Genomic DNA, 13,408 nt, shown 5'->3' on the forward strand with positions numbered 1-13,408 from the left:
GGTACGCACTATGTTGATAAAGCACGAATTAAAAATGACAAAGTCGGTATTTTGTACAGGTTTAACTCTAAGTGTTTCAAAAAAATATTAAAACTTTAGACTCGTGCAGTTTCGAAGTTACTAGTGCTTTATCCATTATTGAGCCACTGTTAGAAGCGGTAAGGCTTCCCCTTTAACATGGTTTTTGGATTTTGTCGATCCGACTTCCCGTTTCGGAGATATAGTAATTTATGTAAAAGGTAATTTTTTTAATTCGACTATCTCTGTCTCCGTCTGACGCGTCGGACCTCCTTCTCGCACGTTGACCCATTAACCGAGTGACGAGTGACATCACGTGTACTATTTACTACGCGCGCGTACGGTCAACGACCTTGCAAGGCCGTAGTAAGAAAGTTCATTGATCACGCGACGTAAACAAACGCTTCGGTCTCATCCGATCGACTTGAAATTAAAATCTTCATATCTCCGGAACTAATTGAGCTATCGACTTGTTCGAACGCTCATTTTAAAGGGAATTTCATCCCCTATCCAATGACTATGCCAACTATTACTATTTATGCTGTCTTCTATGTTTATTTTCACAGTTACTTTGACGCTACATACTTAAAAAAGTTTCAGTGATTTTTATCGATTATACAACCAGTGTGCGACGAACACTGGACTCTAGAATGTCTTTTTAATTGGAAATGAGCTTCAATTAGTATATAGGGTGTTTGCGTAATTACTAGCCAGCATTTTTTTGAAACAAAATTTGTCTCCAAGGGCGTTTTATTTTCTCTTCGGTGAATACTAACAAATATCGAAGTAGTTTATAAATTTCCTCTGCGAAGTTAGAATACTAAGTATGCAGATTCAGAGTAAAATTACTGAACACTTTTGTGCAGATTCTTAAAATGCACGCTTTAAGAAAAAATATGCAACATAAACGAGACAATATTTTATACACAGAGTGCAAACATTTAGAGTATGTTGCCTGGTAAAAGAGAGAACGAATGGTCATTTGGCCAGTCATGGTAGGAATGGGTGTACATGAAGTGTCGGTAGGTTTAGTGTTAATATCAGCCGGTATATCTGCTTCGTTAAAATGCAAAATTCGCTCTTTCCGGCGCATGCAGGCAGTGATTTCCTTTGCTTTCTCGCCGTGCATACGGGTCCGGGTCACGTACCTACTCTGCCTTCTTCCCTTGACGTACGTTCGAACGTTAAGTGTTCGTAATATTTGTTTCCCAGGAAAGGGGAGTTTATATTCGCAACTAAATGAAGTCGCTATTCGTGTACCGCCCAGCTCCGGCGTTCGTTCTCTTTTACTTCCCCGAAAGTACAGTTTTCCCTTCTACTTTTACCGCTCTTCCTGCGTCGTCGTCGTCGTTCCGTCTTCCTTTAGCGCCCCGTCGCTCCGGAGTTTGTCTTCGTCCCACCCACGAAAGCACCTAACTCCGGCAGGACAATCGCGGCGAGTTGCAGCAGCAGTTACGTTGCTTGGCACCCGGGTTGGAGGAGCGAGCGAACTGGGCGGAGAATTGGCGGAGGGAGCCCAGATAAGAGAATCGCCACTTACCGGAAGAAAAATGCACCCACCTGATTAAAGAGATCGCGCAGGGACGGACCGACGGGATTCTTTCGACCGAAACGAGGAACGACTTCTGCCTTGGCCGGAGCACCTTCGCTCCGTTACATCCATCAATTCTCGTGATTTATGTCGATAATGAGACGAGTCGATCGCAACAGCGAGATAAAACGTTGATTAATTTACTAGCACCTTATATTCGATTCAACGTTTCGATCCAATAACCGTTTCGGGAAAAATTAAATCGCGTGGATTTTATGTTCTCTGTTCAAATAGCTACGAAACAGGAATACGAATTACCGAAATCGGTGAAGCTAGCGGACGTAGAAGCCTTTCGTAATTTCGGAAAATTGCGTGCAGCGATTACGTTCGCTAGTAAGATTTTTCGCCTAGCTTTATCGTTTTCTGCGTTTCCTGTTAACTTCCTCCCCATGCACGAACAGCTATCTCGCGTAATGGCGGTCAAAATTTATGCAGATTTCGCGGCCAGCTTTCTAACCGTCGCGTCCTTTTGCTCCTCTCCTTTTAACGTTTCCTTTCCTAGTTCCAAAATAAAGTCCCGGTCGGCGTAACGTAGACCATAACGGAGTAACGGGACAGATAGCACAATGATCCTCGAAGTTGGACCGTCCCAACTAGTCAGGAGTTTCTTTTATCGGCACAGTCAACACCGGAATATTCATTGTCTTAGGATACGTACACTGTGTTCCGTCGCTCTTATATTCCCTCTGTTCTTCGTCGTCGGTTCTATGGTCCTTCCGCAGCTTTCTGTTCCTCTCCATCGTTGAGTGGAATTAACTGTTCCGGGGCAAGTAACTTCAGGGATGAATCAAGCACGTGAGAAGCATAAATTAACCCACCCGGCTCGTGGAGAACGAGTTTAACTAGTTGCAAACACTTTTTGTCGCACGGTATTAGATCCTGTCGTCGAACACGCTCCTGATGACCGTGCATCTTCTGGACAGTCGCACGGAACAATGTAAAGGTTGTTTCAAGTTGTAAATTCCCGTCCAATCCTGTATTTCCAAGTACAATTTTTAATTTTTGATGTTTATATTACTGGATCTCTTTGCGAGAAACTGTTTCAGCGAACTTCAAACGAGGGTTTCTTTATTGTGTTTTTTGTTGAGTTAGCTTCTATTTAATACGGAATCGTGATTCTAAAATATGTAACCTGAGAATTTTCGAAAATAACGAAAAACTGTACGTCAATACTCCTTTCGATATTAACTAGTATACCTGCGTGCGATCGATAAACTTGATATTTTATTTATTGATCGTAGCGTGAATATTTGTGAAATGCTGAATTTAAATATTTTGGGTCAAAAAACAATTTGGAAGCTTTCATTAGGTTGAAGCTCACGCGAAAGTCGTTGGCGGTCTGCAGCAATCTTTGCCTGAGACGTGCAGCTGTACAATATTAACTAGCTGAGCAAAGAGTCACGGTGAAATTGCATTATTTTCAGAAAATTTTCACGTTTCGGCTGCTATTTCGCTGGCAAGCTTCCAAATGTTCTAACACAATACGCTTTCTCCAACACCATCACAGTTAATACTTTTATTTCATTTGATTTTTATTCTTCTTTATTTCACGAAGCTCGAAAACAAATTAGATACGTGATCGTTGCACAAAATAGTCGATTACAAAAAAATTCAACAAGTACTGCCAGTACTAATTTTAACTATAATCTTATCGATACGATAAATCCTGTGGAATTTCTGCGACCAATTTAATCGTTTCTTTTGAGTATCTCTTGATAAACGACGAAGAGTTTTGTCGTCGGGAGCCTAACAAGTATTTTCAAAATATTTTCCCCGCCGTTGTCCGTTCGTCGTTCCGAAGAAAATGAAAGTTGACGGTTAAGAACACCTCGTTTCAATACAAAAACTTTCGTCGCGCGTATCAGATGCTGCGGCAAAGGGGACATCGTTACGTGCGATTCGCTGCAATAAAATGAAAGAGGGACGTGGAACAATCAGAGGGAACCCCGGCTATCGCTGATCAAAGCTCGAATGGTCCTCAAAGGACCAAGGTTCGACATGTCTCCTACAGAGGAGTTTTGTACAGAGTCTCCTTCTTTCTCGTCCTATGAACAGAAAATAAGCATCGGGAACCGGTGATTGAGCCACGAATCCAATCGGATCAAAAGAAAACGCAGTTCCTGTGATTCCGCCGAAAGAGGCAGCGTAATTACATCGACCGTGAGATTATTTCGAAATCGATCGAGAAATCGTGCGCCAACTTTCGAGTGGAGGGGTGGGGGGCGCGTATCTCGAGTGGCCGTTGGGAAACAGTTTCGGGAAAGGGAGAAAAATAATTTTCCCCCGATTATTGCCGAGCAAAGAAGTGAAATCGAGGCGGATACGACCGGTTCGATTCGAAGTTTCGAAACAAATAACGCGTTAGTCTGGCGAACGATTTAAGGATTGTTTGGGAATTTATGAAGCCCCGTAAGATACTGATGAAATTCATGAGGTAGAAGGAGCCGCTCCTTGGTCGGCGGTAGTGAAATTCCTTGCAAAGCGTACTCAATCTCCAATTCATTTCGGTGTAAGTTCATCCAGTTGGCACAGTTTCAGATCCGAGGATCAAATACGGTCAGGTTTCTCTTGCTCTATATTTTCGTCGAGCGCCTGCACGTTATTACGAAGCAATCGTTGCCGAGGTTCTAGCGTTACTTTCAGCATCCACTTCTTCCGGCTAGATTACAGTTTTGATTTAGTCGAGGTACCCGACGTTATCCTGCATAACTTGTTCCGCAGATTCACCCCGGTTTCCCTACCTGTATAATGGTGGCACGAAACTTTCGAAAGCTCGTCGAACGAACTAGTTAAGGGGGTCTTTTGCTCTAGACGTTTAATAAAACGGACGCTATTTTTATTCTATACTCTATTATAAACACGGTTCTAAATTATAGTCACTATTAAGATTAGAATATAATCTGGTTTCATCGGAGAAAAATATTAAAAGATAAAAATATTTTCTTCGACGCATCGTACGATATTTATATTGTAAATAGAATACGATTCAGATAGAACGAGATTACTATAAAAATAATATATCCGTTTGCTGCGAGTACATCGCGTATTATCCAATTTCGATGTTCGAAACTATTCTGAACGCGGGGTTAACACACAACTATCAGACATAGTTTCGTTACATGCACATCAGTCCATTTATTGCTGAGCGATGCTGGAAACAGGAAGGGAAACTTTTATCCAAGTATGCATAGAAGCGTTCTAATTCCGGGCAGGTATGTTCGATCGATCTAGGATACCCCGAATTGACTATCAGAATCACTTACGACTCCAAAATTGCATCGAATACTGTATTACATTTCCCATCGTTAAATTGTGGAAATTCGATTCCAGTTTCGAATATTCCACCGCTTATATCAAACCAGTTCTAAAATATTTCCCTGTTGAAACGAGCAACCCTATTCGACTAAGCAGAATCTATTTTCTATTTTGCAGATTCCCAAGGGATGAAACTCAAGAGATTTAGACTCTATCATCGAGGGAAGGTACTCAAACGACATCTTCTTCGCTCCAAACTGCAATCGTAAGTAAATTCACCTATTCTTCGTTCTGGCTCGAGTCTATATTTTCATTTAGCGACTCGTCCAGAGCTCCAGAGACCCCAGACCCGGAATTCGGAGCCAAACAATGGAAAGTAGGTTGCGAACGCTAATACGGAGGCGCGAGACCGTTCGCCCGAGTATTTACGGGTACTCGTCGCGTCTTTTTCCCGCGCGTGGGCACGTTCGTTTCTTCCGTCGCGCCACTCCGGTTCGCGTTCACCCGGAAAACCGAGCTTTGTTTCGTCCCGCCGCCCGGAAACATCGAGCCCGCGGCTGATAAACCTGGCCAGAGTTACCTAGGGATACCCCCGTGCCCAAATTGCGCAAGTTTTAATTTCCTCGAGCACCGCTCGCGCGCAATCGTCGAACTTATTGCGGGGGCGAGTTCGGCCCCCGTCGTTATTGCGTAGCTCGAACACACTCCCGACGATCGCGTCGCGATTGTCCGTCGTCCGACTCCTCGACCTGGGGTACCGACAGAATTAGAGGAGCCACCGGGCACACCGTGTTACGCGGAAACTTCCGGTCGACGGCGCGGCGCGCAGTTTCGTGACAAATGCGCGCCGCCGAGAGTTCGGTGTCCGCCCGGCTCGCCGATACGCTCCCACGTGAGCCCCGGAACTGAATAATGCAAACGGTTACGTTTCTTCGGAAGCAATTTCGGTGTAACGGCCCTTAACAATCTCGAAATAATGGCCGGCCGCGAAATAAATGGCGAACCCTCGACCCGCGGGGTCTGCGCGATCGAGGAAACGATATGATTGCGAGACGGTTCGATCCTGGGTGGAACGGGATCCCCGAATAAGTTGAGTAGTTTCTATTTATTCGCGGGTTTTGGCTGTGCATTCTCCATTTACTGCGCGCCATGAGCATTGAGTCGAATTACTAGTACAGTATTTATTTTGTCACGGGAATTAGGTATCTTGGTAATTGATCCAAATTTATTTCGAATGGTTTACATAGTATTCCATGCCCCACGAAATTGGTCTCTCGCGTCCTATTCGAAGTATCATTAATGGCAGTTCTTACACCGAATGCATAATGCACTGAATATCTGTCATGTTAGTAACACGGCCTCTACTATCGTGGCAAAATTCTAAGTGAATTTTTTATACAGTTTTCATATTCAATGCCTCTACTCCGCCATTTGGTATCACCTACCACGTTTTCCAATATATTATAGCTCGTTAAAATCATTTAAATTGCTGTTACTATACCAAGAACAAGAAAACGAGAGTTTTTATTTAAAAAATTTACTTGACTCACAGAAGTTTTATTCATTTAAATTTAGGAATAGTACAGTTACGCATGTTCTCTCAAAGGCTACTGTGCCAAAAGAACACGTATTCTTCACACTTCAATTTCGATCGGTGTATATTTTTTGGCAGTTTAGGTATTGCTTGTATAATTGTTGGATCTACATTTACTTCAGTAATTTTTAAGATCCATGGAGCTGTTTTCTCGTGACTACGTGCAATAGTTGGTGACGATGTGATCAGAGCTACTTAATTTGGTTATTCTACCATAGAGAGGAATTAGTGATATGGATTTTATCCTTATCAAGTGCATGTATCTATTTGTAAATAAGTTGTAGGTCGGGTTACCTGGGGTCGAAGACATTTTAGCGTATTTTAAATTTAATAATTTCCTCCTTTGTTCGAGTGATGTTTCCTTGGATTGAAACTAGTGTGGTTCTGTAACTTTAGGGCGGCGTTTTGAATCGGGTCTATCATTTTTAGTGTACTGTTGAACAGTGTTCTAGTTTGGATCGTATTAACGTTGAAATTTATTACGCTCGTCTGGAAATGCTGAAAACTTCGATCGTTCCTAAGTCTTTTTAGCCTTTCCAGTGGCTCGACTCGAGCAGAACGGGAAATAATAAGCGAAGCGTGAAGAGGAGGCTCGAGCCTTAGCGGTGAGCATTCTCCAGGGTAATTTTAATTCTCGAGCAGGTTTCAACCGCCAGCTACATCGTGTTGACGGCATCACTCTCGCGGCGGTGCCGGAGTTTTCAGATCATCCTTCGTCGTCGATGAGTGAAAAATGTTGGTCGCGCTGCGTCGTCTACCGGTCTCGGTAGGATGCTTCATTAGCGGTGCCTGTTTACAAGACTTCGGGATGATGCCACGCTCGATTTGTCAATTTAACGACCTGATTTTTCAGGCTCGTACTTTCGCGCCGTGAGAGCGCCGTCGCTTTTTATCCGAGCCAGATTCGTGCGGTTGCGTTCCCCGGATAAAGGGTTGCCAACGTTGCTCTTCGTTAGGCGCGTTTTACGCGGATATTTAGTTCCGGGGGGGCAGACAGCGCTGCTAATTATCCGTACAACCTTTGCTCGTAAGTACTCGCGATGAAGACGCGGGCCCTTAAATAAATTGTTAACTCGAGCAGCGTGTTTAATTTTACGAGGGTTTCTACGTTTTGTAACGGAGGATTTCGTCGATGAATATTTAAAAATTTTTTTTGGGACACGTAAAAATTGAGAAGTGAATAACACGCAAAAAATTTTGAATGGATTATAATTGATAGAAATTGGGATAAATTGCGATTGCAAGAAGTATAGGTTCGCGAGTTACGAATATCGGAGGGATGGGAGTTATAGTATAATATTGGCGTATAGGAAACGCTGGCTCGAAATTTGTACGAACGGACGATTGAGTCGAATAGATGTAGTCGAAAATGGGTGGAATGGGTGTCAATTGCATAGTAAGGGAGGTTAGTGCGGATCGAATTATATATTACAGGTAGGATGGCAAACGAGTGCTCAGTATTTGCTCCAAAATTTGGTATTTGATACAGAAGAGGTGTCCTCGTGTCAAGATTGATTTTATACGCAGGGGACATTTCAAATATATAAAATAAATAGTAGAACAGCGAAAAGCATCTGAATGAGCTCTAATAATAATAAAATAATTGTACCACGTGTACTCAACGGGTATTAATTAGCCAATTCGCCCCTATCGCGAGCGTAAACAGCGCAACGAAATCGTGGAGCCAATAAAAGTACGTCTCGATTTCTCCGGGAAGGAACCGCGACCGTTTCATGGACGAAGAAACGCTGAGACGCGGAAAAAAAAGGGAAAGATTAGAGTGGGTGGGACGGAGTCGGCCACGGTTGCAGTTCCCACCGAGGACGAAGGGTTGGAAGGCATTTCACATTGCGGGAGCATAATAAAAATAAAGAAAAAAAAAAAGAAGAAAAAAAGAAGAAACAGCCCCCGGGCGCTCGTAATCCGTGAAAACCGCAAGACGATGTGGTAAAACGAGAAATTTTCGTTGTCCTGCCGGCTGGACGTAACCGTACTTACGCGGATATGAATTAGGATAGGGCAGAGTCCGCAAAAAAGCCGAGGCGCTTGCGCTGAAAGCGCCTAACGGACGGGGTGGCTGACGGCGGCGGTGGTCGTCGAAAGAGGGGTAGAAGCTCCGCTGAGCAAGGCCAACCGACCAGGGGTTGTGGGAGGGGAGGACGGCGTTGGAAGCTTCTGCGGGAAACGGAGAATCTGCGAGAGTCAGTGCTATTCGCGTCGCGACGCCCTTCGTTCCCACGATCCGCACCGAACGGTGGACCGAGGGCGCACGAGTCACGGTAGACATTGAACTCGAAGTGATAGAAACTCGTTCGCGATCTTCCAGTGCGCGGTAACGTCGAACGAAAAACTATTAAATAAAATACAACAGTTGTTGGAAGTTTGATAATCCATCGAGGACCGTTCACGTGCAACCTGAGTGCGCCAGAAGTTTGAAAAAGACTCGTCGAATAAAGTGAATCGCTGAGAAATCGATCTCGAAACTCTGAATGTTCCAAATAGACTACCGAGTTGTTGAAATGTGTTGATCGCGAGTGCTGGACGGAACGATCGACGTGAAAATAAAAAAAAAAAAAAAGGTTACCGCGTTCCGTGCCCGGTCACGTTGATTTTTCGTCCGGTCCCGATCGTTCGAAATACAAAAACGGCGCTCGTTATTTTTTCGTAATCACGTGACTCTTCGTACGGTGCATACACTCGATCCTCCGGAGGGCGTTCACGGAATTGAAAATTATGCAAACATAATTTCCATCGTGGCGCCAGGTTGCATCCACGCCGCGCGCCACTGGCAGACGTCCTGTCTGCGTTGCAAAGTTCACTGCCATTCGGCGCAGCGAGGTAATTCAAGTAAATTTTTCACCTACGCATTCGCGGTCTTCCTGTCGATCGATTTTTTTTAGTTTCGAACGCGTCACCATTAATCGTTATTTCCGTTCGACGTCGGTGACACTGGGAAATATTTACTACGATTTGCACTTTGCCTCGAATATTAATAAGATCGATTTCCACCACATATTTCATTCTTCTTCTCCGTGCTCGACGAATTCTTTTCTCGTTGCAGTTCGATTAGGGGCGATAATAACGATCGAAGTCTCTCGCGATAATTATGAATGCAGGAAGTTTTCGAGGGTGGCCAAAGTTGAGGGTTCGGTTCGGTGACCTGGGGCTTTCTTGAGCGTTGGTAACTCGTAGTCGCGTATGTCGAGGCAATTAGGCGGCGGGCTCCCCCCCCCCGTTGTTTCGCCATAATATTTATTTCGGCCGCGGAACCAGTCGACTTACTCGCCGGCCGGCATAATTATCGTGCCGCTGAAAATCTGACTCGTTAAATGATTCTTAATCGCGGCGCATTAAATGGAGTGCATCAAAATTACATGAATATTTACGCCCCCCTGCCTGGCCCGCTCGACAAAATTGCGTTTTAAACGATTTCCCGGCGCCGCGCGGCGAAAATTGCATATTAAATATTCGCATAATGTAAACTAATTTGCGCAAGTAAACCGTGTAACGATCAATTAATTAACAATAACACGGAAAGTTAACGGTATAATTCGCGATTTTAAAATAACCGGCCTGTTATTAAAATCGCGCCGCGAAACCGGATACGCGAACAGACTCGAACGCGGCGGTGGCGTAATTTTTGATACGTGGAGCACGCATTATTAACGTGACCCGTTGAACCTGTGCCGCATGAATATGAATCGCCAGGACGTTAATGCAACGCCATGGGAACGTACGTTTCCTGAATGTCGTCGACGTGATTAGACAATTTGTGGGAAGTCTCCGTTGCATGGTATGCCCCGGCTACCTGAGAGTGTCAATGCAGGATACCGTCTGGGTGAGTACGTCTATCAATTTCAAATTTGTTTTCAGAATTATTTCCCTCAAAGCTGGATAACTCGTACGCTCAATAATAGAAAAGAACGTACGAAACAGTATAGTATTTAATACGAAGTCATTGTGTGGTGGTTTTGGTCAAGGTCGCTAAAAAACAGTTACAGTTATGGAGAAGAGAACAGTATTCAGTTATTAAACTGATGTGGTATCGTGGTGTTAAAAAATTTCTATTCCGTTTTAATGGATCGTTAGCAGTTGGCGCTCGACTTAAATGCCCGTGTATATTATCGAAGGAGCTGGGTTCGATCGCGGTCGATCGAAATTGGCCCAAATATTGAATTTTCAGCGGTCTCGGGGCCGCAGGGATTGTTACACCGGAATAAAAAGGACGTCCAATTGCGTTCGCTCGGGGTAACACGGAATACGTGGTATTTATTCACGGCGCTCGTTAGCAATTGTAAACGCGTAAAACGCGAACGCGTTGCTTGCCACGGTCTGCGTTCGTACAAACACGAGAAGAATTATTTAAAGCGTCGCGACGTTCCCGTCGTCCGAATACGGCGTGCGCGTCGCGACCGAAAGACGCTTGTTTAAATTACTCGTGACAGCTCTTTTCCGACTAACGATGCTCTTTTGGCGTTATTACGGTTGTTGAACTCGGCGTTCGAACAAAGGTGCACGAAGAAGCTATCCACCGATTAAGCGGTCTTGTTTTTACTGATAAAAACCGAGCGATAGAGCTTCTTTTTAAATATAAGCACTTCTTAATAATGGGCGTGTTTATAACGAGTTACATCCTGTATTAAGTAATGTCGAATGGTACAATAGTGTCTATTTTTCTGTGACTTTGAAAACCAGTGTCAAGAAGGGAAATCGATCTTTGAGCCTCTCAGACTCGTCGATGGAACCGCGTTAATTTTCCTACGCAGTCTTAATTCGTCGCGGTAATTCGCGTTCATATTTTAGCGAGGCGGGACGTCGCCGTCGGCGGCCAGGGCGTGCAAATTATCCGTAAAATTGCAACGATTTCCCGGGGCGCCTGTCTCCCGAAGCTCTTTAACGGGATTTTCTGCTCGCGAGTCGCATTTTCGCGGACGAGTTTTAAGAGTTTAACGGGTGCAACAGGAGCCGGTCGATTTCCGGGTGGAAAAATTAATAAAAGGAGCCAGGCGACCGGGAGACGCCATAGAACGGAGAACCGGTGAAAAAGGAACGGATAATTTCCACCTCCGTCCACGTCGGGCGTTAATAATCTTCCGTATTGATCCGATTAGCCTGATCAGTGTCACTTGACACGGCCCGAATGAAGTTAATGTTCGGTCGTTAATTATGCGCGGTAACCTGTGCCACGGCGGGAGCCGAGTAATCGTACTTTTACGCGAAATCTAGATAACCGTTACGAACAAGCGTACGGACGATTTTACGGGAAGAACGTAACGCAGTTCGAATCGAAGCTCCGCGCCGTTATCGTTTCCGTTCTTTCGTTTAGCGCGCCATTTTGCGTCGTTGTGACGTTACGAAATCGTGGTGCACTCGAGCGTCGATTATAAGAATTGTTCTCTGAAAGATGTTTGAAAGAACGAATTAAATACATGTAGTATTACGAAATAATCAACTTTATTTTCTATATTAACCCTTTGACGTACGATTTAATGTAATTTTTCAAACGTATACTATTTAATTTTGTTTAAATTTGTTCGTACTCGTGAATGTAAGAATGTCTTGATTTTAATATAATATAAGACGAGTGAATAGCTTCATATTTGTGAAATCTTGAATTTGTGAACTTGTAACGAGTCATACTCGTCATTGTACAACAAAGAGTCGTTTTAGATTATCTAAATGGCAGATACAGTATGCAAATGTTTATATTGAAAGTACTTCCTTTTAAAGACGATTATTCTTTATATTATTGTGTTCACATTCGTCGAGAATATATATTCCTTCGTATAATAGATAGCTGTTGCTGTTCTCTAAACTTATTGTTAGTGGATCGAATGGGATTGCAGGTCGTTGGGAAGATTTTATCGCTCGGAACAAATTTCGACCCAATAATTTTGAAACTAATGCACGCACGCGAGGCCGGGACAATGCATATCGAGGCACGACTAACCTGCAGAACCAAAATACGGGAGAAAATGGTGGAGAGCTGGGTCAACGCGCGAGGGAAAGCGGATCGTCCATTGTCAGCCGCGTTTCACCACCCGCGCTCCAAGACAATACACCCCACCCAGCAACTTCGCAGATGTATATTACTTTTTAAAAACTGTTCCGAGCGAAACTTCGTCGGATTGCCGGGAACTTTAAAAACACGCAATTACACCTTCGCGCAATCTTTTAGAAGGTACCGTGTCGCGAAAGTCCAAATAAAAGAATATTGTATCCGACGCGAAACTATATCAGGGCCGATCAAATCATCGATTTCCAATACATATCACAATCCCTTTGCATTAAAATTATACATAAAAAAATATAGAATTCTTAAAAAATTACTGGTTTACTATCGACGATAATTTAAAAAACCAATTATACCTTCGCATAATCTTTTAGAAGGCAGTTCACCGTGTCGCGAAAGTCCAGATAAAAAAATATTGCATCAAACGCGAAACTACATCAAATCATCGATAGCATATGACAACTCCTTTGCGTTAAAATTATATACAAAAAGAATAAGATTCTTAATAAATTACTGGTTTATTTTCGACGATAATTTTGTCACAATCGACGAATTAAATTACCAATTTATACGAGACTGTCATCGCCCGAAAAATCTTATTTTTGAGAAAGTGAAGATACCCAGGAGCGTGTCACGCATGAGATCGATGGGAACGGAATGTGCAACGACGAAGAAGGAGAATATCGGGGAAACGAACCCGAACGAGAACGTCGATCATAAGCTTTTAATCCCCCTCCCCGTTCTATAACGATGGGAATAAACTGCGTTTATATAGTCGTGCGGTTAATGCTTCGATCCGTACAATTCCGTGCGTTAATCGGGGCTGGCAACTCGGCCGCTTTTATCCGGAACGATAACGAGAAATTAGCTGCGAAACACGGCAATGCACCGTGTGTAATTGGGTGCATCGATTAAAAACTGTCGGAAAAACGACGGT

The 13,408-nt window shown here is 43.7% G+C and overlaps 2 protein-coding genes across 3 annotated transcripts in view; both read left to right on the forward strand.

The window, feature by feature from the left end:
- The window catches only part of LOC143341313 (uncharacterized), a 152,920-nt gene that overhangs the window by 77,393 nt on the left and 62,119 nt on the right, over window positions 1-13,408 (forward strand). The window contains exon 2 of the mRNA XM_076764162.1: window positions 5,042-5,129. Coding sequence (XP_076620277.1) covers window positions 5,042-5,129 — 88 coding nt within the window. The remainder of the gene's footprint in view (window positions 1-5,041; window positions 5,130-13,408) is intronic.
- Window positions 8,581-13,408, forward strand: part of LOC143341311 (uncharacterized) — a 345,306-nt gene continuing 340,478 nt past the window's right edge. Inside the window, exon 1 of one of the 2 annotated variants that reach the window (XM_076764161.1) lies at window positions 8,581-9,305. The gene's annotated coding sequence lies outside the window, so the exon portion shown is untranslated. The remainder of the gene's footprint in view (window positions 9,306-13,408) is intronic. The other variant, XM_076764160.1, reaches the window with a different exon arrangement.

Source organism: Colletes latitarsis, chromosome 4 (genome assembly GCF_051014445.1).
Source record: "Colletes latitarsis isolate SP2378_abdomen chromosome 4, iyColLati1, whole genome shotgun sequence".
Taxonomy (NCBI): domain Eukaryota; kingdom Metazoa; phylum Arthropoda; class Insecta; order Hymenoptera; family Colletidae; genus Colletes; species Colletes latitarsis.